The sequence below is a fragment of the Geotrypetes seraphini genome, chromosome 3, assembly GCF_902459505.1.
Source record: "Geotrypetes seraphini chromosome 3, aGeoSer1.1, whole genome shotgun sequence".
NCBI classification, from domain to species: domain Eukaryota; kingdom Metazoa; phylum Chordata; class Amphibia; order Gymnophiona; family Dermophiidae; genus Geotrypetes; species Geotrypetes seraphini.
Window position 1 is genome coordinate 219,926,932 of NC_047086.1, and position 14,573 is coordinate 219,941,504.

The 14,573-nt window shown below is 47.1% G+C and overlaps 1 protein-coding gene across 1 annotated transcript in view; it reads left to right on the top strand.

The window, feature by feature from the left end:
* Positions 1-14,573, top strand: part of LOC117357250 (histone-lysine N-methyltransferase 2D-like) — a 468,534-nt gene that overhangs the window by 113,197 nt on the left and 340,764 nt on the right. The window contains 5 exon segments of the mRNA XM_033937621.1: positions 7,286-7,374; positions 7,377-7,411; positions 7,675-7,785; positions 7,883-7,987; positions 8,153-8,334. Coding sequence (XP_033793512.1) covers positions 7,286-7,374; positions 7,377-7,411; positions 7,675-7,785; positions 7,883-7,987; positions 8,153-8,334 — 522 coding nt within the window.

Genomic DNA, 14,573 nt, shown 5'->3' on the forward strand with positions numbered 1-14,573 from the left:
AGCACCACATCCCATTGATTTTCCTCTGTCCACCAGGTTTCTGCAATTCCAATTATATCTAGGTCCTCCCCCTTGGCCACGACTTCTAGTTCACCCATCTTGGCCATGAGGCTTCTTGCATTTGCGTATAAGCACCGCAGGTCCCGTAGGTCCCGTCGTTTTTCCTTCACCTCTGCATTTACCTGGGCCGCCTGCCCTTGGATTTCGGGCAGTTCTCCCGTTCCCTGTGCTTCTGCTTTGCCCTCAGCCTTTACCCTCTTAGCTTTCAGCTTCCCCACATTCTCGCCACCCCACTTCCCCGCTTTTCCTCTGGGTTTTCTAGCCCTACCGGCCCCCTCCTGGGCTATCATCCCTTGAGCCTCTGTTTGATCCCCCTTGCCTTGTGGTACCTCTATATTGCCCTCAGCTTTCGCCCTCGTGCCACCCAGTCCCCCTGTGTCTCCATGCCCCTTAGTCTTCTCCCAGCAAGCTCCCTTTACCTGATGTTTCCCTCGCTGTCTGATCATAAGATCCTCCGGTCCCTCTGCTTCCTCCCTGCAGTCAGCCCGTTCAGCATCTGTTCTGGATACTGTTGTCCGAAGCGTCAACATCAGATCAGCTGTCGGCTTTCCCCCTCTCCTCAGTTTAAAGCCCTCTCGATCTCCTTCCTCACATTGGCTGCCAGTAGTCTAGTTCCCGCTGTGCTCAGGTGTAGGCCGTCCCGCCGGTAGAGCTTGCTCTTTCCCCAGAAGGACGTCCAGTTCCTCACAAAGTGGAAGCCCTCCTCCTGGCACCATCTCCTCAACCATGCATTCACAGCCTGGAGGTCTGCCTGCCTCTTTGCATCTGCTCTCGGTACAGGCAGGATCTCCGAGAATGCTATCCTCCGTGTGCTCCGCTTCAGCTTTCATCCCAGGACCCTGAACTGGTCAGTCAGTGTGGCCATGCTGAAGTTCCTCTGGCTCACATCATTCGTTCCGACGTGGATTATTACCGCAGTCTCCTCTGTCTCTGCTCCGTCCAGGATCCTCTCGATCCTATCAGTGATGTCTCGTGTCTTGGCCCCTGGGAGACAAGTCACTAGCCGGTCCTCCCTTCCTCCAGCTACGTGACTGTCTACCTCTCACAAGATCGAGTCTCCCACCACAATAGCAGACTTCCCTTTCCTCAGTAACCTCCTCTGCCTCAGGTCCGTGTCCTTGGTGTAGTGCGGTGTCTCTCCCTCGGGGTCCCGGTGAGTCGCGGTCTCCTCCTCTTGCGTGGTTCCTCCGCTAGGTCCTTCCCCGGTGTCGCCTTGTGGATCCTGGGTCTCGTCTGCCGACATCCGTCTGTGCAGCTGCTGGTCCCGTTCCTCCACCTTCTTATAGGCCTCCTCGATGAATCTCTCGAGGTCCCTCACCTGGTCCACAATGGGACCTGCTCCGTCTGTGTTCTGGGTTGACCAGCTCGTCTCCTCTGTGGTGCGCAGTCCCTCCAGTCCCTCCAGTTCCTGGACCCTGACTCTCAATCTGCCGACCTCCATCCTCAGGCTTTCCAGTTCCTGACACCGACTGCATATGTACTCCCGCCTTCCCAAGGGGAGGTAGTCGTACATATTGCACTCTGTGCAGTATACCGGAAAGTACTTCTGGGATCCTGGGTCCTCCATCGCTCTCGTAAAGTGCTGGTGTGCTCCTGCTGATTGGAGCCTGTTATTTTGTTAGCTTCAGAATCCAACTGTCGTCACTGCAGGCGCTTCACAAAGGCGCGCGCCTTCATTGGCGCGCTGAACGGCTGAGCGCCGTTGGCGCTGTGCTCTTTTAAATGTTCCCTTTCGGTCAGGGAGAGGGGCGGAGCAGGGCTCCCACGCTGCCTCTCTTCGGGAATAATCTGGATACGCTGTCTCCCGCTGGTGGCCTGAAAGGGGGCCCGGCTGGCTGCTGTGCTCTTTTAAATGTTCCCTTTCGGTCAGGGAGAGGGGTGGAGCAGGGCTCCCACGCTGCCTCTCTTCGGGAACAATCTGGATACGCTGTCTCCCGCTGGTGGCCTGAAAGGGGGCCCGGCTGGCTGCTGTGCTCTTTTAGATGTTCCCTTTCGGTCAGGGAGAGGGGCGGAGCAGGGCTCCCACGCTGCCTCTCTTCGGGAGCAATCTGGATACGCTGTCTCCCGCTGGTGGCCTGAAAGGGGGCCCGGCTGGCTGCTGTGCTCTTTTAGATGTTCCCTTTCTGTCAGGGAGAGGGGCGGAGCAGGGCTCCCACGCTGCCTCTCTTCAGGAACAATCTGGATACGCTGTCTCCCGCTGGTGGCCTGAAAGGGGGCCCGGCTGGCTGCTGTGCTCTTTTAAATGTTCCCTTTCGGTCAGGGAGAGGGGCGGAGCAGGGCTCCCACGCTGCCTCTCTTCGGGAACAATCTGGATACGCTGTCTCCTGCTGGTGGCCTGAAAGGGGGCCCGGCTGGCTGCTGTGCTCTTTTAGATGTTCCCTTTCAGTCAGGGAGAGGGGCGGAGCAGGGCTCCCACGCTGCCTCTCTTCGGGAACAATCTGGATACGCTGTCTCCTGCTGGTGGCCTGAAAGGGGGCCCGGCTGGCTACTGTGCTCTTTTAAATGTTCCCTTTCGGTCAGGGAGAGGGGCGGAGCAGGGCTCCCACGCTGCCTCTCTTCGGGAACAATCTGGATACGCTGTTTAAATTCCTGCAAATCTTTCAACTGTCGTAAATACACAGGTAATTTGTTCCATTCCATAGGTCCTATGCAAGAGAACACACTTTTCCTTGTATTCTCTTAATGAAGGCTTTTTGAAGATGGAACAATCAAACTTGCCTGCGTGGAAGATCTTAATTGTCTCATTGGGACATACAGTGCCAGGCAATCACATAAATACCTAGGCGTCATTTGATTAAAACTCAAATAAACCATCATCAATAGTTTGTATTTTACTCGAAACTCCATAGTCAGCCAGTACATTGCAATATAATGTCTTTGTAACATGCTCAAATTTTCCAATTCCACATAGCATTCGTATTATTGAGTTTTGAGCCACCTGCAAGACATGCATACATATTGCTGGGATCCCCCCCAACAATATTGCAGTAATTCAATCCTGCGAGTACCACAGTTTGAACAACTTTCTTAAAATCATACCTAGATAAGTATGATCAAAGATTATTTAACATTCTCAATTTAAAGTAAGATTTTAAAATTACATTCTGCACATGCGAACGAAAACTAAGTTGAGAATCCAGCAAAACCCCTAAAAGGAACACTTTCAGTAATTTTTATCTGACTATTTAACACGTTTAGTGTTAAAGGAGTATCATCAAACTGATCTCTCGACAGCAACATAATCTTAGTTTTTGCCAAAGTCAGCATCAATTGGTCGTCCAATTTTTTTTAACCAACCCCAATTCTTATTTCTGCTTGCAACAAAGAACCTTCTGCAGGAATAAAAATTGGATATTATCTGCATATTGTAACCGGCACTAGAGTCTAGCCACGGGACTCCTCACTGCCCCTAGTGGTTACAGCCAAAACTTACACCAGCGTGTGACCCAGTAGGGAGTCACCCTGCAGACACTGTATTAATAAGTAAAACAAACCAAAAATCAGAACCAAGGCACACAGCTCCAGGGTTGGTTCTTCAAAAGAAAATTTAATTGTCAGAATGGTAAAAAATGCAAAAATAATTCAACTTGCAAAATACAAAGAAAAAACCCAAAAGGAAAACTTTGAGTAAAGTTCAGGATTTTCTCCTCACCACAGTCAAAAATCTGTGATTCTGCTCTCCACAGAGCTTCTTATAACAAGGCTTCCAAAGCCTGCTCCTTAGCAGATTTCCAAAGAGTTCAGTTCTCTGCTATGCTGCACCAAACACTCACAAACAGTCTCTGCAAAAACACAAGCCTCCAACTTATTTTATAGCACTGCTGGGTCTAGGGGAGTACCTCAAGTTTGCCTTCCACAAGCACACAACAGCTTTCAAAAATCCCGCCCAGTTGGCAAACTTCTCCCCACTAAAAAGGCACTCTCAGCTTCTTTCACAAAATGAGTAGAGAACAAAACCCCACAGTTCAAACAGTCCATGTAGCTGGCTGGAAAACAAAACCAGCCCAAAATATCAATCGACAAAAAAAACCTCAGTTTGCTCAGTCCTGGAAAAGGGTTGCCAAGCCTACTTCCATTGGCTCAGGAACCACTTCCAAGCCCTCAGGGACCAGCTCGCCCTGCAGCTCCATTGGAATTTCCTGCTCTGCTTCCAGCAACTCTGAAGTGGGTCCCGACTCTTCCACTTCCATGAGGTCACAAGTATTACCCATGCTTGAGCTGGGAAGCTCTTCTTTAGGGAGACCTGAGCTTCTTCCCTAACCTGCCTAGTAGCTTGCTAATCTCTACTGATCTTTCTAGAGAAGAGCCACCCCCAGCTCTAGCTGAGCTTGCTCTCACCTGGGCTTCTCTCTGGCTCCCCCGGTGGTCAGTAGAGCAATAGTCTTCCTCATTTTTCTTAGGACTAGGTTTAAAGTCTATGTTCCTAGCCCTCATGTGTGGATGGTTATCATTGTGCAGGGTTTCCTCTTCCCCCCATTCTGGGTCAGTGGCATCCTCAAGCGGGGCAGATTGGTACTGGGAGCTAGCCATGGCAATCTCCCTTTTGGGCTTCTTGGCACCCTTTCTTCCCGCTTTCATAGTGACCTTGGCAGGCCCGGAGCCTGACTGGTCACAATATATCCTATATGACACACCATGCTGCTTCAGTAGTTTACAAAATGGAAACAAATACAAAATAGCTTGGACCGCTGCTATTCAATATATTTATAAATGATCTAGAAACAGGGACGAAGTGCTAAGTAATAAAATTTGCAGATGACACCAACCTATTTAATGGGGCTAGGACTAAAGAAGACTGCGAAGATTTACAAAGGGACTTGAACAAACTAGGGGAGTGGGCGACGAGATGGCAGATAAAGTTTAATGTAGAGAAATGTAGGAAACAGAAATCCGAGGTACAGCTACACGATAGGAGGGCTGTCATTGAGTGAGAGTACCCAAGAAAGGGACTTGGGGGTAATAGTGGACAAGACAATGAAGGCGTCGGCACAGTGCACAGTGGCCGCTAAGAAAGCAAATAGAATGCTAGGTATAATCAAGAAGGGTATTACAACCAGAACGAAAGAAGTTATCCTGCCGTTGTATCGGGCGATGGTGCGCCCGCATCTGGAGTACTGTGTCCAATATTGGTCGCCATACCTTGAGAAGGATATGGCGATACTCGAGAGGGTTCAGATGAGAGTGACACATTTGATAAAAGGTATTGGAAACCTTTCATACGCTGAAAGATTGGAGAAACTGGGGCTCTTTTCCCTGGAGAAGCAGAGACTTAGAGGGGATATGATAGAGACTCACAAGATCATGAAGGGCATAGAGAAAGTGGAGAGGGACAGATTCTTCAAACTTTCGAAAACTACAAGAACGAGAGGCCATTTGGAAAAATTAAGAGGGGACAGATTCAGAACCAATGCCAGGAATTATTCTTCACCCAACGGGTAGTGGACACCTGGAATGCGCTTCCAGAGGGCGTGATAGGACAGGGTACGGTATTGTAGTTCAAGAAGGGATTGGACAATTTTCTGAAGGAAAAGGGGATAGAAGGGTATAGATAGAGGGTTACTGTACAGGTCCTGGACCTGATGGGCCGCCGCGTGAGCAGACTGCTGGGCGTGATGGAACCTCTGGTCTGACCCAGCAGAGGCACTGCTTATGTTCTTATGTAACCCTATCAGTGTCTTTCTTTGAAAGACAGACCCCTGGTCACATACATCTGTCTTCTTATCCTTCAGAATGATTGGACCCAGCAGCACTGGCTATCCACCTTGCAGGATCTCAAAGTCCCTCCTTGAGGGCCGCAATCCACTCGGGTTTTCAGATTTCCCCAATGAATATGCATTTGAAAGCAGTGCATGCACATAGATCTCATGCCTATTCATTGGGGAAATCCCTGAAAACCCGGACTGGATTGCGGCCCTCAAGGAGGGACTTTGAGCCCCCTGCACCTAGGCCACTGTTTGATAGACTAAATCATGACATCTTATTGAGGAGACTATCAAAAGCAGGATATCCAGGAAGGCTATCAAATACCTGGTTCCCTTATGAAAGCCACATCATAGAGACCTCTGCAAATGTGCTTCTGTCAAACTGTCAATAAACAGTTTTTTTTCAACAATCTTTGCTAAAGTTGGTAAAACTGAAACAGGTCTACAATTAGTAATCTGATCTGCCACTAATTTAATATCTTTAATTACTGGCTTTACAGTTGCTGTCTTTAACAACCTGGGCAGCATTCCGTCTTTCCAATATCAGATTCACTATCATTGTGATTTCAGGTACAATCCTTTTCTCTAGCTCTTTAAGAATATAGGAGAACAATATCTATTAAAGACATTAAGGGACAACATGATGATAGATCTTACGAATTTGCTTCTGATCAGCTTCCCTAAATTCTTCCCCAATTTAACATATTCTCAACATCAAAATCATCTATCTTTTATGAAGGTGGAATAGCAGCTAAAATATTCTCAATCTTAATATAAACAAATTCGCTAAATTCTTCATCTGTAAAAGTGCTTAACACAACCTTATCAGTTGACTCCTGGGTCCAATTTTCTATCTACATAAACAGATCTCTTGGCCTGTTCAAAGAAGCTTTCAATTGCTTTTGGTAATAGTTACTTCTAGCTTGTTTAATCATTGCTTTATATTTATTCATCCTTATCAAATATGATCCTTTTGCATCTCCATCCCTGCCTCTTTTGCCATTGACACTCACTTAAATGCAACTCATGCTGCAATTGTAAAAGACCTTGCTCAAACCATGGGCATCGATTTCCCCTCTGACTTACACTTATTAGCTTTGCTGGTGCCATCATCTCCATTGCATTCTGGTTACATTTACAGGATACCGATGGTCATAAGGAAACAGGTCACTGGACATTGATAAGCCATATGAGGAGGGGAAGTTGGGAGTAAATGATACATATTGGTTGCTTTGTCTAATGGAATGTTTTATTAAAGCTGCATCCTGAGTTTTGTATTGATTAATAGAGTATCATGGGAGAGGGGAAAGGAATGGACATAATATATGTAAAGTTTGACCTGTTATAATTGAACTGTCAAGTATCTTTTATGTCATTTGTTCAATAAAATTGTTAAAACATAAGGTTTAGAGGCTTACTGAAGGAGAACCAGTGGAGATTTTAGGGATCACTGGAGAGACACAGATGGTTTAGGGATTACTGGAGGAAATAGCTGAACTCATGGCTTTGTTTCTCTCACCCAGGGTCGTAGCAGCAGCTTTCCTGGAGCGCTCGGCCTCGAGGTGGAACCAGTGCTGTAGGAGGAGACATGGGAGAGGCAGAGGAAGATCACGGTTAAATCCACAGCCTCCTCCATTGAAACACTAGCAGTAAGAAATGCAACTTGCAAACTTCTGAATTGCTTGCTGAAACAACTATTCTAAGGAAAGGAAGCAGCTATTAAGTGCAAGGGGGAGGGGAGGGTCTCTGTCATGGGCTGTTTGAGCTAAAGTAGTTTGTGTGAGGAGAAGGTTGTTTGAAGTCTGTGTGCAGCTATTTGCATTGATAGCGTCGGAAGGTTTTTCTATATACTGTTCTTGGCATGGTCCATATTTTCCTGTGTGGTTCTTGATCTGTGTTCTTTCTTCTCCAGTTAGCAGATATTGACAGCTCCCCAAGTAAAGAGGACGAGGAAGAGGAGGATGACACTATGCAGAATACAGTGGTGCTCTTCTCCAACACTGATAAGTTTGTCCTTATGCAGGTAGGGAGCTGTACTGTATACTTGGATATGTTGTGTAGCTCTCATGCACAGAGGATAACATTTTTAATCCTCTCTTTTTTATCTCCTTTGCTATTAGGATATGTGTGTGGTATGTGGCAGCTTTGGTCGTGGTTCTGAAGGGTATCTCCTGGCATGCTCTCAGTGTGCCCAATGTTATCATCCATATTGTGTCAACAGTAAGGTAGGATTCAGAACCCAATGTCTTACTCTGAGAGAATGGATAATGTGACACCCATTCGCTGATAATAAAGAGAAATGATTCCATATATGAGAATCTCTTGTTCTTTATCAACCCATTTTTCATTTCCTGTTCATTGTGGTGGTGAGGTATTGGTTTTTCTTGCAGATTACGAAGGTGATGCTGCTGAAAGGCTGGCGTTGTGTGGAATGCATTGTTTGTGAGGTTTGTGGAAAAGCCTCCGACCCCTCTAGACTGCTGCTCTGCGATGACTGTGACATCAGTTACCACACATACTGCCTGGAGCCCCCTCTGCACACTGTGCCAAAAGGTGGATGGAAATGCAAATGGTGAGAACATCTTCAAGATCCTTCATCCTGAGAATCTTGAGGTGTTGGACTAAGATTAGTACTTCTGTTCTTAGATGTTGGAATTGTAAATTCAGGGGGCAATATATAGCTGGTGGTTGTAAGCATTTTTTAAAAAACACTGGCCACTGTATTAGACCCGGATATTCCATGATGGCCCTGTTTCAGGGATGGCATTCAGCATCTGGATTTAGGGTGGCTGCAGGGAGTTCCAGATTCTTTGAGGATAAACAGGATACTGTAGTCCTCACAACATGGATAACACTATTTGACAGAGCCTTGCACAAGAATTTTTCTCCAGAACTGACATAAGAATTTTTGAGTTGGCTCAGCTATGTATTATGACCATCTCCCACCAGATGCTGTCCTGCTGAACCATGCCAGTCTTATTGTATAGTCTGTTGTGTTTATTATTCGCCTTATACGATGCGAAATACAAATCAACAAGCATAATAAATGTCATTACAGACGTAAAACCATCCAAAAACACAAAACATAAAAACATACAACGATAAACAGCAATTAAACATCAATGTTCATAGCATGTATTCACATAGCCACAATAGTAGTCCCTCATTCTTCAACCATATTTCATTTTGCAAACCAGATGGCGTTTTAGCAATCTTTTAAATGTTTTCAAATTCCCCTTTCTCCTGTTGTGGAATCATGTTCCATTATTTTTTAAGAGGAGCTGTTGTGACATATTTGTCAGTTTTCCTTGGCTCTTTTCTTTCAGATTTTGTTGAAATTGTGTAAATTCCACAGACATAAACTATCCTTCCCCTCTCTACACGGCATCCTCCACGCAGGTAAACTGGGTAGATCCCTCCTCTCCAAAATCACCGGCCTCTGGAACGACCTCACTGTCCCGCTGCGGAACCTGGACTCCCTCCAACTATTCCAAAAACAACTGAAAACTGGCTTTTCTCTAGCATATAATAATCTCTTCTCCTGATTACACCCCCCTCTTTTTATGCTTTGTAAAACTCTTTCTCTTCTCTCTTCCCATGTTTTTTAAACTCTGTAAACCGTGTCGAGCTCCACTTCAGTGGAGAAGATGCGGTATATAAACCTAAGGCTTAGTTTAGTTTAGTTTAGTTATGTGGTACTCTTTCCAGTAGTCACTCTATTTTTTGAGTGATTGATTAACTGGCTGTCTCAACGCTGTGTAGGTCTTTTTATATTTGCACTGCAGCTATTTTTTCTGAAAAAAAAATGTCCAAAAGTGCTCTTTTTAGTGCAACAGACACTCCATTCCTGAACATATGGATAGTCGTCCCTTCTCGTGAGAATTGTTGTAAGGAACTTCATTAGCAATCTTTGCCTCCCATCCTTCTGGCTATCCTCAATTTCCTCAGCTGTCTCTCTACAAGCGAAATGGTAGGAGCTGATCTTTTCTGTTTGTGGTTGAGTTTTTGATTCTATTTGGGCTTTGGTTTGTTTTTGTGTTTTTTGGACTGTTTGCGAGCTTTTCAGTGCTGCATAGGATCCCACTCTTGGGATTACTCTGGCTACGAACAGTGCAGACTCTGAGATAGAGGGTCTGGACTTCTTTGTAGTGCACCCATTTGGACAGCCTGCACTACCATTTCGTGGGCTTAGGGGACTGCTCTCTTGGAGGCAGGCTTGCCCCAGGTTCATCTGCAGTGTTTTTAGGTGCAGGCTGATTGGCTCTGTGGCATTTTCGAGGATTGGTGCTGACTGCTTTCCTCCCCGTTTGCATGCATGTGATCCGGTGAGAAGTTGTGGTCTCTGGCCGGTTCATTGGACCTCTAGAGGCAGTCAGAAGACACAAGCAGTCGGATTCCAGGATTGTTGAGCAGAGGTTCTCCCTAATGGCATGGCACAAAGTCAGAGGGAAGGGGGTCTATTTAAATAGAATTATTTTGTTGATTTTAGAGGGGGGAGTCTGGGTTTAGAGTTAGTTTCCCCCACCTCTAAAATTGCTAATTTTTATTCCCCAATGTAGCCCTCCTGGGTCATTTTGGGACGCTAAAATAGTTCGCCGCCGCAGCCATCTTGGATTTCCCAACTTGAAAATAAAGCCTCTCTCTCGCTTCAAAACACCTCGATTTGTTTAAAAACAGGTGTGATAGACTCTTCAGGCCAGGATACCTCTTGGATTTATTATGCCATTTGCAGTGGATGACTGACGAAGGATCATTCGTGTTCCTCGTGTTGCTTGGCAGGGGAGGGGGAGGGGAAGGGGCAAGAGCATCTGGGTTAGCCTCTGCTGGTCCCTCAAAGGGTGTTAGTGCCCAGTTGGTCCAAGGGCCTGGCAAAAAGTCCAGATTTGAACCAGGGAGCCACGCAAGTGCATCTTCAGCAAAGCGCAGCTGTAACACGGTTGTAAAACCCCAGAAAGGAGCTTGTGAACATCGGCAGGGGCTGTCTGGACATCCTAGTCAGGGTTTTCCCCCTGAATTCATCAATATGATGTTCGAAGCTTACATGATTAACTAGGGCTGCATGGAACCTTCAGGGTTTGTAGCCCAGTTGGCGCTGGGGATTCCTCCTTCCCCCAAGAGCATAATTCACCATCAACAGTGCCATGTACATGATGGGGAAGATCAGTCTGAGGAAGACTGGGACAAAAAGGGCTGTTTTGATGCCTCTCCCAGTCAGGGTCTACTGAACAAGGAGATGCTGCTTCATCTCTAGAGTGAGCTGGATTTGGTGGAGGCCACAGATTTCAGGGAGGACCCGACTGTGTGCAGGCTATTTAAGCCTTCAGTGTTTTTGGAGGTGACCATGGAATCCCTCCAGGAATTAAACATAGAGACTGCAAAGTCCTCTACTACACTGTGCTCGCTGGAATTAGGTAAAGGGATGCGCGGGAGGCCAGGAAGAAAGCTGGACACCACTGCACTTCCCGACTGACCCTCCCCCTTGCCCTCTAAAGCAGGAGTGGCAGCGGCCGGCCAGCAAGAGACAGCGCTGCTGATCCTGTTTTAGGGGGTGAGGGGGGAGGGTCAGTCATTGAATCGGGAGGCCGATTTATTTATTTATTTATTTTTAATTGTATCGATTCACCCAAAGTGAATGGGCAGCACTATTCCCAACCTCAGCTCTTACCACAACAGGCAGTGCACTGCTTCTGTCTCCTGTAGTAGGGCACTAAGCTCCATTCTACGCCGACCTTCTAACCCCGCCCTGCCAGCACTCTGATTGGCTGGTGTTCTTCAAGAGGCAGATAATTACATGCCAGTCAGGAGGGGGAAAAAAGAGAAGGGAATTATGATTGGCCAGTGTTCTCCGCGAGATGGATTAATTGCATGCCAGTCAGGAGGGGGAAAAAAAGAGAAGGGAATTATGATTGGCCAGTGTTCTCCACGAGACGGATTAATTGCATGCCAGTCAGGAGGGTAAAAAAGAGAAGGGAAACTGCGTGGCTACGCGATCGACTCGGGTTGCCTGAGCGATCGATGTATTGGGCACCCCTGCCCTAGAGGGTTAGGTCATAGTGATTTTTGGGCCTCCAGACAAGCACTAGTTTTCGGGAGGGCCTCTGGACCAGAGATTCTTTCAAAACTCCAGACAAAGATTTTTTTTTTTTTTTGGGGGGGGGGGGAAGCTTGCATCCCCAATCATCAGGATCCTGCTCTGCCACAACTCTAAGAAGCAGTTAATGACACCAAGCCATCAACTGAGCACGCATAAGAGGGAGGTTATCAACCTATTGGAGAACGTGGGCAGAGATCACCACAGATCACTGGGTATTGGACATTATACAGGAGGGGTACAAGCTCAAGTTCTTTCATCCCATCCTGGACCTTTTTCTAGATTCTCTAGCTGGGAGGCCGAGAAAGAGCAGCCAAAGTCAGAGCATCAGTGCAAACGTTGCTGGATCCGGAAGCTCATAGAGTCCATACCAGTAGAAGACTCGTGCTTTGGCAGATACTTGATATGCTTCATAGTGTCCAAGAGAGGCTCAGAAGATTGGAAGCTGATTCTAGACCTCAAAGTGGTGAATGTGACCCTTAAGATTCCACGTTTCCAAATGGAGGCGGTGAGATCGATGATTGCCTCAGTGGCACTGGGGGAATTTTTCACCTCCCTGAGCACAGGACATTTTTGTGATTCCATGTGCTGGAGCAACATTTCCAGTTGGCAGCCATGCCCTTTGGGCTGACCATGGTGCAGTGGGCTGTCCCCAAGATACTGGTGGTTGTTGCAGCACATCTGTAGAGTGGGCATGCAAGTTCATCTATATTTGAATGATTGGCTAATAAGAGCCCAGTCAGAATCCGAAGGCAAACTGGTTGTTCACAGAGTAGTTCAATTTCTTCAGAAGCTGGGCTCGGTGGTCAGCTCTCGGAAAAGCCAACTGGAGCCAACGCAGATATTGGAGTATCTGGGAATCTGGTTTGACACAATGGAAAACAGTTTTCCTCCTGGAAGCCTGCAGAGAGAGTCTACTACATCAGATTCGGGAGTTTCGGAATGAGTTTTATGTGATGGCCTGGCATTATTTGTAGGTACTGGGATCAATGGTTGTGAGTGTGGATGTAGTCCACTGTGCAAGGGTGCTCTTATGTCCGCTTCAGGATCTGCTCCTCTCTTGATGGTGCCCGCAGAGGGATGCGCTTCACCAGCAGCTGCCTTGGACAGCAGAAGGTCATTGCAGTCTAACCTGGTGGTTGGCACCCCAGTCTCTTACCAGTGGAGTTCCCCTGCACATCTCTTCATGAGTTACTCGTTATGATGAAAGCCAGCCTATACGACTGAGGGGGGGCACATTGCTAGGGGCATCCAATTCAGGGATGCTGGTCCCCTTCCCAGAGGAAGTGGTCAATCAACCTTTTGGAACTTCAAGCCATCCACCTGGTGCCTCAGGAGTTTAGGAGCACATTGCAGAAAAAAGCGGTATGAATCTTTTTAGACAGTGCAATGGCAGTAGCCTATGTCATTGCTAGGGGGGCACCAAAAGTGTTGCTCTGTGCTTGGAAGCTCAGATGCTGTTTCGATGGGTAGAGGCCCATCTTCTGCTGCTCTCGGGTCCTCATGTGGCAGGAGTGGACAGTGTGCAAGCGGATTTCTTCAGTCAGAAGACCCTGGATCCTGAGACGTGGTCACTGTCTTAGGAAGCCTTCACCTGCATTGTGCATCAGTGGAGGTGCCTGACATTTGATCTGATGGCATCAGCAGCCAACAAAAAAGCAGTTCAGTTCTTCTGTCAAAGACATGAGCCAGGAAGTGGATGCCTCGGTACAACCCTGGCCAAAGACAGGTCTTCTTTATGCTTTCCCTCCGTGGCCCATGATAGGCCGACTTCAGCTTATGCTCATGGCGGGCCAGGGGCCGGTGATTCTAGTAGTACCAGACTGGCAGAGGTGACCTTGGCATGCAGACCTGGTCCATCTGCAATAGGATTAAAGTCTCTTCCCTGTCATTCACAGCTGCTTACATAGGGTCTAGATTGCGTGCACAATGCTGGCGCGGTAAAGGCTATTCAGGTGGATGTTGTTTTCACCTTTCTAAGATGTAGGAAGAAGTTTGACTATAGCAGATATATTGTAAAGCCAAGCTTGGCACTGCAGGAAGGTCTGAAAAAGGCCTAGTGGTTGACTCTCTGACAGTTCAGATTTCAGGACTCTCCTGTTTTGGTTCTAGGATTGATGAGTGCCATAGCAGCACATCCAGATGTGGCCAGGTATTTTTGAAGGGCATGTTAGGCCTCTGGTGCGACAGCCTTTTCCAACATGGAATATTAATCTGGTCCTCCAGGTTGTTGGCAAGAGCACCCTACAAATCTCCGGAGCAAGCTTTGCTGATGTACCTCCCATTAAGATAGTGTTACTTGGTAGTGATTACTTCCACCAGATGAGTGTCAGACTTTCAGGCTTTGTCCTGCAGAGATCCATTTCGGATTCAGGCGTGGTCTTGCACATAGCCCCATCTTTCTTACCGAAGTGATTTCCAGTTTTCAAATAAACAAGAAGTATGCTTACCTGTCTTCACTCCGTCGGGATCGAGAAAGAGTGATCAGGTTGTTGTTGATGTGTGCAGACTTATGTTGTGGTATCTAGAGGTTATGAATGAATTTCGATTTTTCATCTGTTCATATTGACTGGAGCTGCCAGTAAAGGTCAACCTGCCTCAAAAGTTGCCATTTCTTCAGCATATATCCGTAAAGGTGCACTCTACTAGAGGCTTAGCTTCCTCATGTTTTTCAGTGCTCTGGAAGCTTCGTACCATCAAGAAATATTTTGATGAAGTCC